The sequence below is a fragment of the Phalangium opilio genome, unplaced genomic scaffold (genome assembly GCF_054372755.1).
Source record: "Phalangium opilio isolate 3A_F unplaced genomic scaffold, DU_Popi_V2 ptg000017l_1, whole genome shotgun sequence".
NCBI classification, from domain to species: domain Eukaryota; kingdom Metazoa; phylum Arthropoda; class Arachnida; order Opiliones; family Phalangiidae; genus Phalangium; species Phalangium opilio.
The window spans coordinates 8,773,486-8,788,085 of record NW_028324151.1 but is presented as its reverse complement, the minus strand read 5'-3'; the positions used below and the strand labels follow the sequence as shown (position 1 = coordinate 8,788,085).

Below are 14,600 nucleotides of genomic sequence, written 5' to 3'. Positions count from 1 at the left end.
AGTTAACGTTTCTTTGCAGTTTTCTATACCCTTCAACTTTACTTTTTAACTTCGCAGCGAATTTGTCGCAACTTGAAATTATTGAGAAAACGAATGGAAGCGTATGATAAGATTACAGTTAAAACTTAAAAGGAAATGATCCCGGTTATACACATTATACCTTAAAAGAACGGCCTTTTAACCTCTCCGAGTGACGTATGTTTAGATTTTATAATAGAAGAAAGCATCATGGTGGCAATTAGATCAGTGAAAGGGCTAATCGGGTTGTAGCTACGGAGTTTTCATTCTTGTTATGGTGCGCATTGACTTTCATTGCGTCTAACAACAAATCAGTTTTTGTCATATTTTGAACGTTAACACTCATGTTGGCAAACTAAGAATATCGTTGAGGTGAATCGAGACAATGGTGTTTATACTGCAAACCAGTTGTGAATATAGGGTTAACAGTTGAGGCGTAGACAATTGGGGCTTTTTAAACAGATGAAGGTTATATATCTCTCCCAAAGCTATACACTTCCTTTAATTTTTTTTCCACTAATTTCCATGTGTCCAAGACATACCTTTATCGGAATTAAAATGTCGTCTGCTTTACTGTATATTCGCTATGCTTGGAGTACTGCTTTAATAATTCGTAAATTTTTACTTCAAAAAATGAGAAATAGTTCTATATCTAGGTTAATAAGTTTGTAGTAGTAGTCCTACTCTTCACTAGGAGAGGTGAAATTTTGGTTTTTCCAACTTGTTCTACATATGAAAAGGAAAAAATGTATAAAAAATAAATGATCTCTTATTACAAAATAATTAGTGTTTAATTAGTCTTGAAAACGAGGACTATTGTCCCATTATTGGTTTGGCGGGTCTGCTAGCCAGAACCCCTTCCCATACAGGATTTGTTGAACCAACCCCGAGCGGGTTCTGACACCTCTAAACATGGCGAGGCAGTAATTAGCGTTTGTAATAATAGATCATTTATTTTTTTAATATTTTCCCTTATATTTATGTAGGGTCGTCTCATGAACTGTATTTTGAACAACAACTAGTGTTACTATTTATTTCCTTGATTATTAATCTTGCAACATCACTTGATTGCAAGCGTGGAACGATACTACTGCTGATAGATTCAACGCAAATACCGATGCCCCATTCCCAATGCACTGATAAAGCTATGAAATTCAGGATTAGCCAGTAGAGCTCAATTTGATGAAAGATAACTTTGATATAAGCCCCGCCTCTACATAGTACATCACCGGAATTGTTTTCAATCCAGGTTTAACGCTTCATAACCTCATGGCAATTAACGGCTGTAATTATTCAGTTTGTAGCCTAAACAAACTCTAGTAAGTACCGTAATTAGTCATGTCCGCACAAAATAGAAGCGACACCAGGAATTTCTGCCTCCCCGTCTCCACTGTGTAAGGATGATACTTAGCGGCCTCACGAGGCTGTAGCATCAATAAAGGGTATGATACAAGCTACTAAAATATCCCTTCCTTCTGGGTTTTCCTGTCATATTGAATCAATACCGACTTGCAACAATTTTCCTATCAAGGCGTAGTACGCTTGTCTTATCCATCCCACAAGTTTTCTCCACGATCCTATTCTTTCAAAAAGACAAAAGTTGGGAGCAGTCGGAAACGATAGAAAGTTACAGCCTATCTCGCACGCGGTATGTATTACAGTCAAACATATTTGCCTTCCCGCAACTGTTTGATACGTGTTAAAGTCTTCAAGACAGTACCGTTACACTGGGTGCAAATTCACCCTGACTTAGACCCATCATAGAATCACTTTCGTGGTTGGTTGCCAAACTGTTATCCCCCGGATCACGATAGCCGCCAAAATTTGGTGGCTTTTTTGATCCATCCCCTAGAAATTGGCGGGAAAACACTAGCAACATTGATTCTCTTTCCATTACCAGGATTTGGGAGGCTTGTTCTATCACTTGTAACAGTTAGGGTTACGACTACTTTTATTGATTTCTACGAGCTTAACGAATGAACTACGTGTTACAGCGAGAAGATTTTGTCAAGAAGTGATATCTAGTTTATTAGGGAGAAGGTCTAAGATGCCTTAGTATTCGCCCTCCAATAGTCCTGGTCCCCCTTTAAAAATACAAAGGGGGACGTAAAAGGAGGCCGGGCTATTTCGCCTCTCCTCAGTCGGAACACAGAGTAGAGAAAGACGGGGAGAGAATCAGTATAGGCAGCCGTGATCCTTGCGTAGTGAAAACGGGGGTAAATCTACGGTACACCTTAGGGTACACTGAAGTGCCTGAGCGCAGCTTTCTCGCTCACCGTTGACGTAGGGGATGACAGAGATAAGGCGAGGAGGTCAATCCCCCATGCGCAAAGGATGTGCGTCCCAAGACTAAACGTACCGAAAAATGTTTTTACTACCCCCTTATTTTCCCATTTTTCGGCGGATTTTATAAAGCGCGTTTCCATCTCCCTCTCTCTCTCCTCTTTGGTCGGAAAATACGTAATTTTCGTCATTCACGTTGCACTCACGTGACTTTTCAAGAACCAATGAGATGCTGATTGTAATTTAGAGGAGGGGATTAACTCCGGACCTACGTTTGGACTGGAGATAAAACTGGAAATGTGGGGAATTTATAACTTCTCCCTAATAAACTTGATATCACTTCTTGATTTTACACTATTCCCAATCTTCCCTTTTGGCGCTACCTGCCTTCAAGCCTCAAGTGGTCAGAGTGGGCATACAGCAGTGCTGCAAGGGCACTATTGTTCGGGATGTCGCGCGTGGTAGGGATTGCTTTTGTTGTTTCCTAGCCCAGGGTTTCCCCTATTCAACTCTCTCGCTATCGTGACAACTTGGCTCCCCGTTTTATCAGAAATCTCTCTGTACCAAATACTTTTCAATTTCGAGCTCTTTTGAAGTCACAGCCCCCTCGGCCATCAAAGGAATTAGGCCTGGGGATTTCTGGACAATTCTATTATTCTCTTAACACTGAGACATTGAAATGGAATTGGACGCCATTATCGCCCCAGTTTTAGAAGTTTTCTCTTTCATTTATTGGCATTTAAATTAAACCTCGTATTTACAGAACCGTGGCCAACCTTTAAGATTTAACTTGTGAAATTGATTATTACGTTTCAACTGAGTCCCAATTTATTTTCAATGTGTTAACGACAATTATTGACATTATTGAGAGCGTTTAATGGATTTCTAGAATTCTGAAATTTTAATTACTTCGGTATATTTTTGAAGATGAATTATAGTAAGCCTATTTATTATGATCTTCAGAAGTATGAGTACGATTGTATGTAAAGTTTATAAGATATGTTCCATAAGTATGACACTACCTATACTTCGTAATGCTAGAGACTTACAGCTCGAACTAGTTCGAGAACTACAAGCGAGAATTGACTACACTCGGTTTTGTAGTCCATCTTCCTATTTAGTCGGTTCTAAGCCTTTGACAGCGCCTAACCAGGCGTCGCTTTACGAGAATCAATGACGTTTCACCTACGTCACTTCATGACAAGCTCTCAGTAACTAGTAACAAACTTATGGAACATATCTTATGAACTTATAGTATTTGCTACGAGAATGCTTGCATCCTTCCTAAAAGGGATAGAGGGCAGAAATAAGGCGGTGGTAGTGCGCAAATAACCAGTTTTAAGTTGAGCTCCGTTGAGCAACATGACGTCATAGACGTTGTAGCCGAACGGTTTTATAAAAACTTTTAATAATGTCGTCTGCTGCTTTCATTATTAAATAATCCTTGACAGTTCTAACGGCCAAAGGTTTAACTTGACCGAAAATCCGACGGAAACACTGCGTAAGTACCTCTGCGGCAAAACATCTTCCGCAGAACGCGACCGAAACAGCTTTCGGTCGGACATAATTGGTGTTCTATTTTTGACGTAAAATTATTTTCGTAATCAATCAAAATTCGTTTCGGGATGAAGCTTCTGTTGACGTCATAATAGGGGAGTTTTTTTTTTATCGCCGCTTTGAGGTTTTTTTTTAACTCGCCAGTCGCCATTGCCATATTTGCATATTATGAACTTTTGAGTCTGAATTCTCTAATCGGATTTGATCGCGAGTCGCTATTGCCGTGTTTGTATGTAATAAACATTCGATTTGAATCTCTCTGATCTTAATTAAGATACCATCAAGGGAAAATCAAAGGCCAAGGCTTAAGTTCTTCTGGCTCCGAATCCCAATTCCAACTCGTGCCACGTGACTACCGGTCGACCGCCCTTTTCTGTCGGAATTCGGTCGTATGTGGGAACCGAACTAAAATCTTGCCGTCGAAGGCCTGTGTAAAACTCATTTTTATGCCGTAGCGCTAAAGTTTTCGGTCGTCATTTACGGTCAAGTGGGAACCTAGCTTAAATCATAAGAAAGAAGTGGATGAGGGACGGCGCAACTCTGGGACACCTATGAGGATATGACAAGGTTTGTACAAATATTGATTTGCGTAGGCATGAGTGATTCAATCAAGTTGGTTTTATTTTTCTCGTGAATGATATACCAAGTTTGAGACAACCAAAGATGGTAACGCGAAATGCCTAATCTCGTAGTACTTTTAACAAGGCCTAAGAGAAATTCCTTGTCTGTTTTGAACCATTCACACCTTTTTTCTTTCCTTTCTTTGGGTTTTCTAAAACTTTGACCAACGATATCGCCAAATATAAAGAAAAAATTGTATATTCTAATTCTTTTATATCTAATATTGGCAACCAAAATCGGTTAAAATCATAGGTCTTTTTTTTTTATTTTATTTACTTTCTTGGACCATAATAAAGCGGAAAAAATCAATGTTTCCCACCTCAAATCTTAAATGATTATGGACTACGTTCACACTATATGAATAAGAAAGTCAAATTGATGTAATAATTTATTCATATGTACAAATATTTTTAAATACATCTTGTATAACATTTTCTCACTAACTTAACACCATCTAACTACGAAACATTCGTACAAGGCGATTAAAGCCAGGAATAAGGTTAAGTGTCCATGATGGCATTGGCCAGATTGTCCGTTTCGTGGATGATGTCTCATATGCCGACCTGATACAGTTCTAGTGTTTGTTTCTGTGACGCACTCTTTCGCAACTTCTTGGGCGGTTTTTCGTTGTTCGCGCCATTTTTCGCAGTTGTGTTTGGCCGGTCCGATGCACGCCGCGAACGCCATGGCGTACGGAACGAATGTTTGCTCAACAACACCTCGAAATAGGTGAGACATAGGACCGTGAGCGTATACTGGGACATCTTCACCGCCATGAGTGTCCCATCTTCGTGGAACGGCAGCTTGTTGGACATAATTTTTGTCCTCTGTGAAAGATACGGTTCAGACTTGTTATCTCTGTAGTTAAGCCTAACTTTAGGTTAAAATTTATATAACACGCGGTCCCTTTCTGTACAATAACTTTGTTGTTGCTCTGCGCCATAAACGTTTCATTAGTTTGTACTCTTTTGTCAGCATATCGTTTTAACTGTTACTTCATGCACGCACAATGTTTAAACTTGGAAGAGGTGTAGCAAACTCTATAGACCATTCCCGATATTACTTGTAGAGATACGAACACGCAGGGGCGGAGAGGTCTCTTCTGACTCTCCAACGGCCCCCCAACTACTCTACTCGTGCCCCCCCAACTACTCTACTCGTGCCCCCCCAACTACTCTACTCGTGCCCCCCCAACTACTCTACTCGTGCCCCCCAACTACTCTACTCGTGCCCCCCCAACTACTCTACTCGTGCCCCCCCCCAACTACTCTACTCGTGGCCCCCCCTAACTACTCTACTCGTGCCCCCCAACTACTCTACTCGTGCCCCCCAACTACTCTACTCGTGCCCCCCCAACTACTCTACTCGTGCCCCCCCAACTACTGTACTCGTGCCCCCAACTACTCTACTCGAGGCCCCCAACTACTCTACTCGAGGCCCCCAACTACTCTACTCGAGGCCCCCAACTACTCTACTCGAGGCCCCCAACTACTCTACTCGAGGCCCCCAACTACTCTACTCGAGGCCCCCAACTACTCTACTCGAGGCCCCCAACTACTCTACTCGAGGCTCCCAACTACTCTACTCGAGGCCCCAACTACTCTACTCGATGCTCCCAACTACTCTACTCGAGGCCCCCAACTGTAACTCTACTCGAGGCCCCAACTGTAACTCTACTCGTGGCCCCAACTGTAACTCTACTCGTGGCCCCCAACTACTTTCTTCCTTCAATGTTCAAAAAAGCTACATCTTCTTACCAGTATTTATATAGGTCAAATTCTCCCTTCCACCTGGATAATGCCTGTTATACCCAGGTCCGTTAGTATAAAGCAAAGTTGTATAGGGCATCCCATCCACGTCCGAAACTTTATCATCAACCCCTGTAATGAAAGAAAAGTTTTAAAAACGAGCGCGCTTAGCGGTTACCAGCTAGACATATTATTAAACGAGTTTTATCTCGTAAAAATAAGCGTTATCATCAAAAATATACCGCGAGACTTAATACCGACCGAATATGGGATTCCCTCTTCTTGGATAACCGCCGAACGTAAAAACGTGCGAATGGTCAGCAGTGACGACAATGAGGGTTTCGTCCGGTTTAGTCATTTGGAGAGCTGCGATGACTGCGTCCTCTAGAGCCAGAGTATCGACCAAGGCCCGGTGAGCGTTATTGAAGTGGTGTGAATGGTCTATACGGCCAGCTACGTTTCCCCAAGTCAAGGAGAGTTGTCATAAAAAAGGAACAGTGATTCAGTGAAGTTAATATGGATGGGCAGTGTTCATACAAAGAAAATAAGGTTATTCGAGAAGAGGTATTGAAATAGTGATTAGTGAAACTAGTCTTCAAATTAGCTCATCAACCATGGATAAATAATAATATCCATCGCTCAACAAACTTTTGACGCTGTAAGGAATACATAGATTTCGTCTACTTAGAATCATTAACAGGCCATTTTTCTGGCCTTTCTGATTGAATTGAAGGAGAGGATGTGTAGAAACCGTCACCCCTGACGTCATGCATAATTCATTTGGACTTAGAAACCACGCGACATTGACGTAGCTAGAAACCTGCGCCATGACATTTCCTATCTTTTCGTGTTCTGAACGAGTAGTCGACGGTGATCCTATAGCGGTATAGCCAATGAGATGCGAGTAAGGTGGAGCGGTTGGTTTATCAAGGTTCTAATACCTTCCCCTTACCTTCAAGCAGATATAAGTATGGGGTCTAGGGCCCCTTAAAGATTCCAAGTAGAAGAAACCTATGTATTGCATATCACTCAATAATGACGACACTTCTATCGTCTGCTTTGTTTAACAATTTTTTTTTAGTTTGCCTGTAAATACTTTCAGTTGGTATGACCTTTTCTTTAATAATAGTTTAAGCCTTGGTTGGTTATAGTTTAGGTTTATTTTAAGCGATGGAGAGTAGAGGAGAGAAAAGGGAAGAGTTATTACCTTCTACCATTAAAAAATAACCGTGGGGATTTCGTCGCAATATCTCGATGGCTTTCGTGGTCATTTCGGCTATGGACGGTTCCCCGTTAGGGCCCGGATCTCTGTCAGATTCGAAGGCCAAATGACTAGGGCCAAAAAGACCCAAGAGAAAATCTGTCTTGGTGGGATCAACATTGTCAAAGTCTTCCTTCCTCCAGACATAGCGGAACGGAAGGTCTCTTGATTTTTTATCCTTTTGCCAATCGTCAATTAAGTTTCGACGGTCCGCTCTTCGACCTGGTTCACCTGGTTTACTGGGGTCTCTTTCAAAGTTGGGAAGGAAGTGACGTCGACCGCCTCCCAAAATTACCTTGAATAAAGAAAAATAATTATAAATTTGTACATTCTCCATAAATATTTAGACTGGGCTCGCGGAACCTTTCCCTTTTGGCTCTGTATTAAAAAAAACCCATTTTAGGCTAGGAAACTAAAATTGGCTAATTAGGCTGTGCTAGGTCTCTAAATGCGAATGAAGAATATATTATAATTTGTACAAGATACAGGATGTATTAGTTACATTCAAATTTCTCCCTGGCTCGTCTTCGACTAATTGTCTCGCAATGTCTTTACATGTCCCTATCGCGTCTTCGGGCATCTTGTCATCACTCTCCCAGTATCTACTGGCTGAGTGGGCATATACTGCCGCGGGGGTGGCATGAGTTACTCTGGTAGTCGTGACCAGTCCTGTGGCTTTCCCTGTTTAGATTTTAGTTTGTTAAATATCCCATGTTTTAGAATCAAGTAAAGTTTTAGGGAATTAAAAAATAAAAAATTATACCATCTTGTTGGGCCCAATCAGTCAGACTAGGAACCCTGGCCGTGACGCTTTGTAAGCACTTGTCATATTCGCCAGTGTCATCAAGACCCACAGTTTCGAAACGGCCTTTGACCCCGCATAACAATGCAGTGGCGCAAGCTCCCGAGTCTCCCACTTGGCTATCTGTGTTGTATGTCTGAAACGATTGGAATCCTTGATATGTTTAAGCAGGGAGGAAAGAGGTAAGATGGAGTGGCAATTATGATGGGCGACCTGCGGCACTGAAACTCTCCCAGTGTACCTTGCGCGCGCCAATGCCCTTCGGTAGGCGATTGTTAAGTGCTGCCGCGTAGCGCCATTGTATTCGTATGAGAACTAACTTTTATTTTTAAAACAGAGGGGGCATCCTTTGCGATTTGTTACTGTACTACCCTACTCAAACGCTGAGGGTGCTGGGAGGACTTCGGTGCAGTTCCGTAGGTGGGAGTATAGAGGCAACATTGTAGGTATGGGTATTACCACTCCACCCCTCTCTTCTTCAAGGCTTAAGCCTGCAATTCTAGTTATTGCATCTTTCTTTACCTTGGCTAAGGCGACATACTCAAACTTATCAAAGGCCAAGTCTGATTCTTCACCGGTTCTTTGCTCCATTTGTCCACGGAGAATCCTGGCAGTTGTCACTGTAGTCATACCCATTCCGTCTCCCACAAAAAGTATGATATTTTTGGCCTTGTTTAGATTGCGTTCTTGAATCAGGTGTCTTTTCAGTTGTCCTTCTGCCTGGTCGTACCAGAACCATCGGTCTAAAAATACCATAAAAATATTGTATATAAATGCCTGCATCTTTCCTTTTTCTGATAGTGACAACAAGGATTAAGTATGAAGTCGGAATAAGTGATATGAAATTTAAATATTGAAGTACAGATGGTAGTGAAAAATGTATAAAGGGTGTTTCTGATAAGTCTGCCAGAAATTAAAGGGGACGTTCTTTGGACGATTTTGAGTTGAAAATGTTATATGAAATTTTGACGTCCGGGCCACTGTCTTCAAGTTAAGATTGGAGTACTTTACGGAAGACCCCTTATATTTAATTAAGAAACTGAAAGACAATAATTTCTAATTATTTCTATTATCCCTAAAACACTCGAATCATAACTCAAAAACAGTGGCCCGAACTGTAAAATATCATAGAACATTTTCGACTCAAAGAACGTTCCCTTAATTAATGGCAGACTTGTACATCCCTTTAAATCATCGATATTCGTAATATCAAATGACTTATGATGTTACGCAATAAATAAAGTTTTATTGCATAATTAGAGCATAATTTAACTGAGTCTGAATTAATCATGGAAGCCTTTACCATTAACCTTTTTGCGGTCAAAAAGTATTGCCAGTACAATTTCGCCTATTTTCAAACACTAGAGACGAGAAAGATTTTAGGCCAGTCAATTTAGACTACCAATATTGACGTCCTCCCCTCTCAAACCACTCCATAGGGGGGGGGTGTTCAAAAGCTTTTGTTACGTTATTAAGCAGTGGAGTGTCTTTCCCAATGTTACTCTCAGTTTTTAATTTTACACGGAATTTTATTCCGTTAAAATTTTAGAAACGGCACCAAAACCCCTGTCCCTGTCCCTGTCCCGGACGCGTCCGCGAAACGAACGCTTACGATAAGAGAGGGAAACCGGTCGCGTCCGCGAAACGTACGCTTACGATGAGAGAGAGAGATCGCTAGCGTACGCGGTGGCGATACGAAGCTCCGCGTAGAGAGAGAACTGCCTGCCTGGTATATTAGTGAGAGGGGGAAGAGGGAGAGGGGGCATCCCGCTCGGAGAGAGAGGAAAGAAAGGTAGTTTAAATCTCGCGGGCTTTTTTGAGTGAAGGGAAACAAGATGATAATTTTCGTGCACTACTGCACTTTGTGCGCGTGATACATCAGAGATTATGCTGGATGGTTAGGTTAGGTTTCGTAAAATAGAGGGGACGCTTTACGGTCATAGTGATTTCTGGTTTAGGGGATCCAGGATTTTGTTTAAATACATTATTTGATTCGTATGGTTTTTAAAAATTATACTTTAGTGGGGTGCACAATTTAGTTTCATTAATATTATTTGAAATGTGACGTTATTAGAAATTAAAGGGATACACGATTGTGTTTCAGAAATGTTTTTAGTTGTACGATTTATTGGAAATCAACTATACGGGGGGTCACGTGAGCCGTGTAAAATTACTATTAAGGCCCAGCCCTTGGGCCATCTTGTTTTGTATTGTGGAGGTTTCAATGTAAGTAGGGCACATACGTCCGCGACAAGGATGCGATTAGTCAGGGTTCAGTATGTGTTTAAGCAGGGAAGGAAATGACGCTTACTTGAGGTAGGGGTCAAGTCACCTCCGGCGGACACGTGGCAGTCGGCAGTCGGCACCCAGGTCGGCACCTATAGGGTAGGATCGCCGACATGTGTCTTATTCCCTCAAACTTTGCCGCCCAGAAGCTTGGCTTACAGGAGCGCGCCACACTCCCGGCTTACTCTCAGTTACGAAGAGGAGGGGTGTGTTTAATGTGACCATTTTTGCGTTACGTAAATAATTTGTGAACAGCCCCTTACAATAACTTAAAAAAGTTTCATGATAAAACGTTAGAAATAAGCGAAAAATAGTCGCTAAATATCTCTCGACATATTTTTTATAGAAAAAAAAAACATATTAAATACTAAATAGGCAATATTAACAAACCATGCCCTCTATAATTAAAAAAAGATTGAATTCTTTTTATGTGGAATCATTTGAAATTAGGACTGAGTTTGGATAAACACGCATAAATCATCTCTCCGCGGTGTATCAGAACGTTAAATCGTGCCTAGTTTTAACTGCAAGTGCTGCAACTGTCTTTCAATCAACAGAAATTATTTTCACCAGTTTTGTGCTCTTCTCTAGTATTGTACCTTCAGTATAACTAACTAAAACACTTTTTTCCCGTTGTGTCTAGCCAATGTGGCCTACATCTCAGCTTTTTGCCAATAAACGGTAGGTGAAATTATTATATATTCCTTGGTAATATTAGGTTTCGCTAAGACCTAACTGCGTCGGTTATGGCTACTACTACGGCATCATAAATGGCGATTTATAACTTAACAACAGACCGTATTGTATGGCAGCCATAATAACCAGCAGACCGTCTAGAAAGAGCAGTTGTCTGTCTAACTTGTTCGAATGAGGTTGGGGAAATTTGGGTGAGATACATGATACAAAATGTGATATAGGCCAGCACCATCTCCGATTGTAATTAGAGCTTCTCTTTCACTTCTTTCTCTAAAGGAAAACTATCGTCCTTATTTTAAGACAAATTTATCTATTTTGGTAAAAATTGATGTGAGAATCTGACATGGTTTCACTGGAACTCAACTGTCAAAAATTAGGTTTAGATTTTTTCTTAAGAGGTTTCATGGCATGGTGGGTTCGAAGTCCGCGGATAGGATGCGGTTAATGATTGCAGACAAGTATTTGAGATTTCTTTGGGAGGTGACGGAAGGGGTGTTGAGGTCAAGTGATCTTTGGTGAATACGGGTAATCGGCAACAATAGAGTATGATCGCCGACATGTGTCGTGCTCCTTAAAACTTTGTCACCAATCATTATCTTGGTGCACCGCACTCCCGAAATTAGGTGCGTTTAATGTTTTATGGGTAAAACCGGGGGCGGAGGGGGGTAGCACGTTAAAAACGCCATCTTTCGGTGATTTGTAAAAACAATTGCCGATTCCACGTAGCTACGTATGCCAACCGAATCCATGACGTACCTGGACTTGCCTGTGCACTGTGTAGTATATTTCCTTAACTTCATGCTTGATAGATGGCGATTTATAAGTTCTAACCCAGAAAATGGTAGTAGTCTGCTAGTACAAAACTATACATAGTTTACGCGCAAGGAGGATTCATACCAAGGTCTGTAAATGCGCAAAAAATTGCACTATTGGATTCATACCATTTGTACAAGGAGACAAGGCAACTTAGAATGTAAAATGGCAGACGATTTTGCACTCTAAGTCGCTTGGTCTCCTTGTGTTAATGGTAGAAATCCTCCATGCCTGTAAACTATGTATCCGCAAGCAATTTTAATTCAGGCCAAATAGTTCAACGTAATCTTGCTACCAATTGGTTGTATTGATACCCGAACACTAAAGATTTGGATTTAGCTTTTCAGAGAATGCATTTTTAATATATTTGGATTTACATATTTTTTGGAAAAGTCAGTTTAGATAAAAAGTCTTTTCGCTGATAATACCCCTTTACGTGTGGACAAACTTCATTACCCAATCTTGATGCCTCCTTTTATTAAGTTGCAGGCTGGAACCCCTCTTTTCGCTGTAGACCATAAAACCCAGTCTTATACAATACTATCCTTTCCTCCGCTCCTCTGTCCGCCCAATAAAAGTCTTATAATTAGCATCGTCGGTATCGTGTACTTCTGGAAGCTGGTTCTTTTTATAAACCGTGACCATGGATGATGGTTTATCAAAATTTCAAGTTTTAAACTTTACTAAAAAGCTGTTTGACATGAGGTTACGCCAAGTACTTAACATTAGTAAGCGATGCAGTTAGTTAATAGTTGGCAATAGCTTTAATTAATGTAAAAACCTACGAACATCTTAGAACAAAGCTTTTTAAAATCATGTTTGCTTTACTCTTCTATACGATTGTTGTTAGAATTATTTGGCATTACGATCTATAGGTAGTAACATACCTTTGGCACATATCTTATAAACTTATGTTGTACTAAACTACCAGAAACCCTTTTGCTTCGAAGTCCACTGTTCCCTCAATATCCTATTCGTTCGCGCTTTGTATGATCACAACGCAACGTCGTTTAATACACTATAGGCACTTGAAAAAATAAATTATTTACTGACAGAACGATCATATTATTATTATTATTCCAAAAATTTGAATCAGTAATTTATCAGGTTAATTACTGTTTTTGAAAATTATCTCTTAATAATGGCAAACGTTAGTAATGGCAAATATATTCCTGATTGAATTTAATTTATTCATATTTGTTTGTGTTTCCATAGTATGAACTTAATTAAACTGTAATTAACGTGGTTTCATCTAGGATTAAAAGAGAGACTTGGTAAAGTTTGCTTAAATTAGACTTAACGAGTATTATGCAGTCAATTGTCAAGCTTAATTAGTCATTAAAGGGAGTATAAATTCCTAATTTTGGATGGATCAACTAATTAGCTCTAACTCTCACCATGATGCGTTGCAAACCTGGTGATGGCTTCCCGTACTAGAAAGGTTTTTAATGGCATACTATTCCCTTTAATGAGTGAGCAATTACTACATCTGAAGATATAAATATACCCAAGGCTGTATATTTATACCCTTAAGTTATACGTAGCATCTCCAATTATCCTTCGTTTTTTTAAACGTCTGGTTCTTTTTCATTTTTTTTCCGCTCTAAATTATGACATAAGTCTCATCTTGACATTTTTGTTGTTAATTTTTGGAGAAGGTCCAATTTATAAGATATTGTGAAGAAGAGCATTGCAAATAATTTTCAGCAACAAAAGATGAAATGTTTTCCTCTACCGGTTGTAATCTAACGTTTAAATTTGTATTGTATGTTCATGGAGGAGTGGGGTGAAATGGAGTGGTAATCTTAATACCTACAACGTAGTCTCTGTACCCCTGTTTACGGCATCGAAGGCCTCCCAGGACTTAAGTAGGGTCATGTTCATGTGACATGAAAACGTTGACAATGCCCCCTGTTTCTAAAAAGTAGTAGCTAAGTCATGAAAACAAACAACTTGCTTTAAATGGCGCTAGTGGGCAGCACTTATCAATCACTAGTAAAGGTAGGGAGCGTGCGCGAGGTACTCTGGGGGACTTGCATTGCCTCACACAGTGGCATCGTAAAGACATTGCAGGCCATTCTGCAATGCAGTACACTTGGCCCCATATTTAATTAAAGATATGAAAAATGAGACCTCCCTCCATGAACAACAAGATTTGTGGGGTCACTGGGCCAGTGTCCATCAGGTCTAATGGATAAGACTGCCCTGGGGGCAAGCACATGACCCACAAATATGGTATTGGCGACGGCATGTTTTGGTTGGTAGCCATTTTTAAAGGATGGCGGCATATTCAAACCAAAAATCGGTTGAAATTATGGCTCAGGTATTCCGTAAGGCAAGGTTGTTTTAGATTACATACCCCAGATTCCAATATGGTCCACGCATTGAAAATAAAAATCTCTATGATTGTGATCCAACGTTTAAATTGTATTCTGTCAGTATGTATTAATTGTTGACTATTTTCAAAAGATTGCGGCATATTCGAACCAATAATCACGGTAATCACCATTTTTAA

The 14,600-nt window shown here is 40.4% G+C and overlaps 1 protein-coding gene and 1 long non-coding RNA gene across 3 annotated transcripts in view; one reads left to right on the top strand and one right to left on the bottom strand.

Annotated features, from left to right (window-relative positions):
* Positions 1-4,854: 4,854 nt before the first annotated feature.
* LOC149702948 (alkaline phosphatase-like) overlaps positions 4,855-14,600 on the bottom strand; it is a 30,767-nt gene continuing 21,021 nt past the window's right edge. Inside the window, exons 2-8 of the mRNA XM_089866856.1 lie at positions 8,813-9,033; positions 8,252-8,426; positions 7,991-8,169; positions 7,435-7,783; positions 6,489-6,680; positions 6,237-6,359; positions 4,855-5,306 (exon numbers count right to left, since the gene is read on the bottom strand). Coding sequence (XP_089722982.1) covers positions 4,924-5,306; positions 6,237-6,359; positions 6,489-6,680; positions 7,435-7,783; positions 7,991-8,169; positions 8,252-8,426; positions 8,813-9,033 — 1,622 coding nt within the window. The 3' untranslated portion in view covers positions 4,855-4,923. The remainder of the gene's footprint in view (positions 5,307-6,236; positions 6,360-6,488; positions 6,681-7,434; positions 7,784-7,990; positions 8,170-8,251; positions 8,427-8,812; positions 9,034-14,600) is intronic.
* LOC149702949 (uncharacterized) lies at positions 8,332-9,711 on the top strand. Of its 2 annotated transcripts, XR_016381894.1 has the most exons (4): positions 8,332-8,472; positions 8,628-8,736; positions 8,823-8,943; positions 8,999-9,711. It is a non-coding gene; the product is annotated as an uncharacterized LOC149702949 (long non-coding RNA). The 2 variants fall into 2 exon arrangements; XR_016381893.1 differs by having other exon boundaries at positions 8,422-8,736.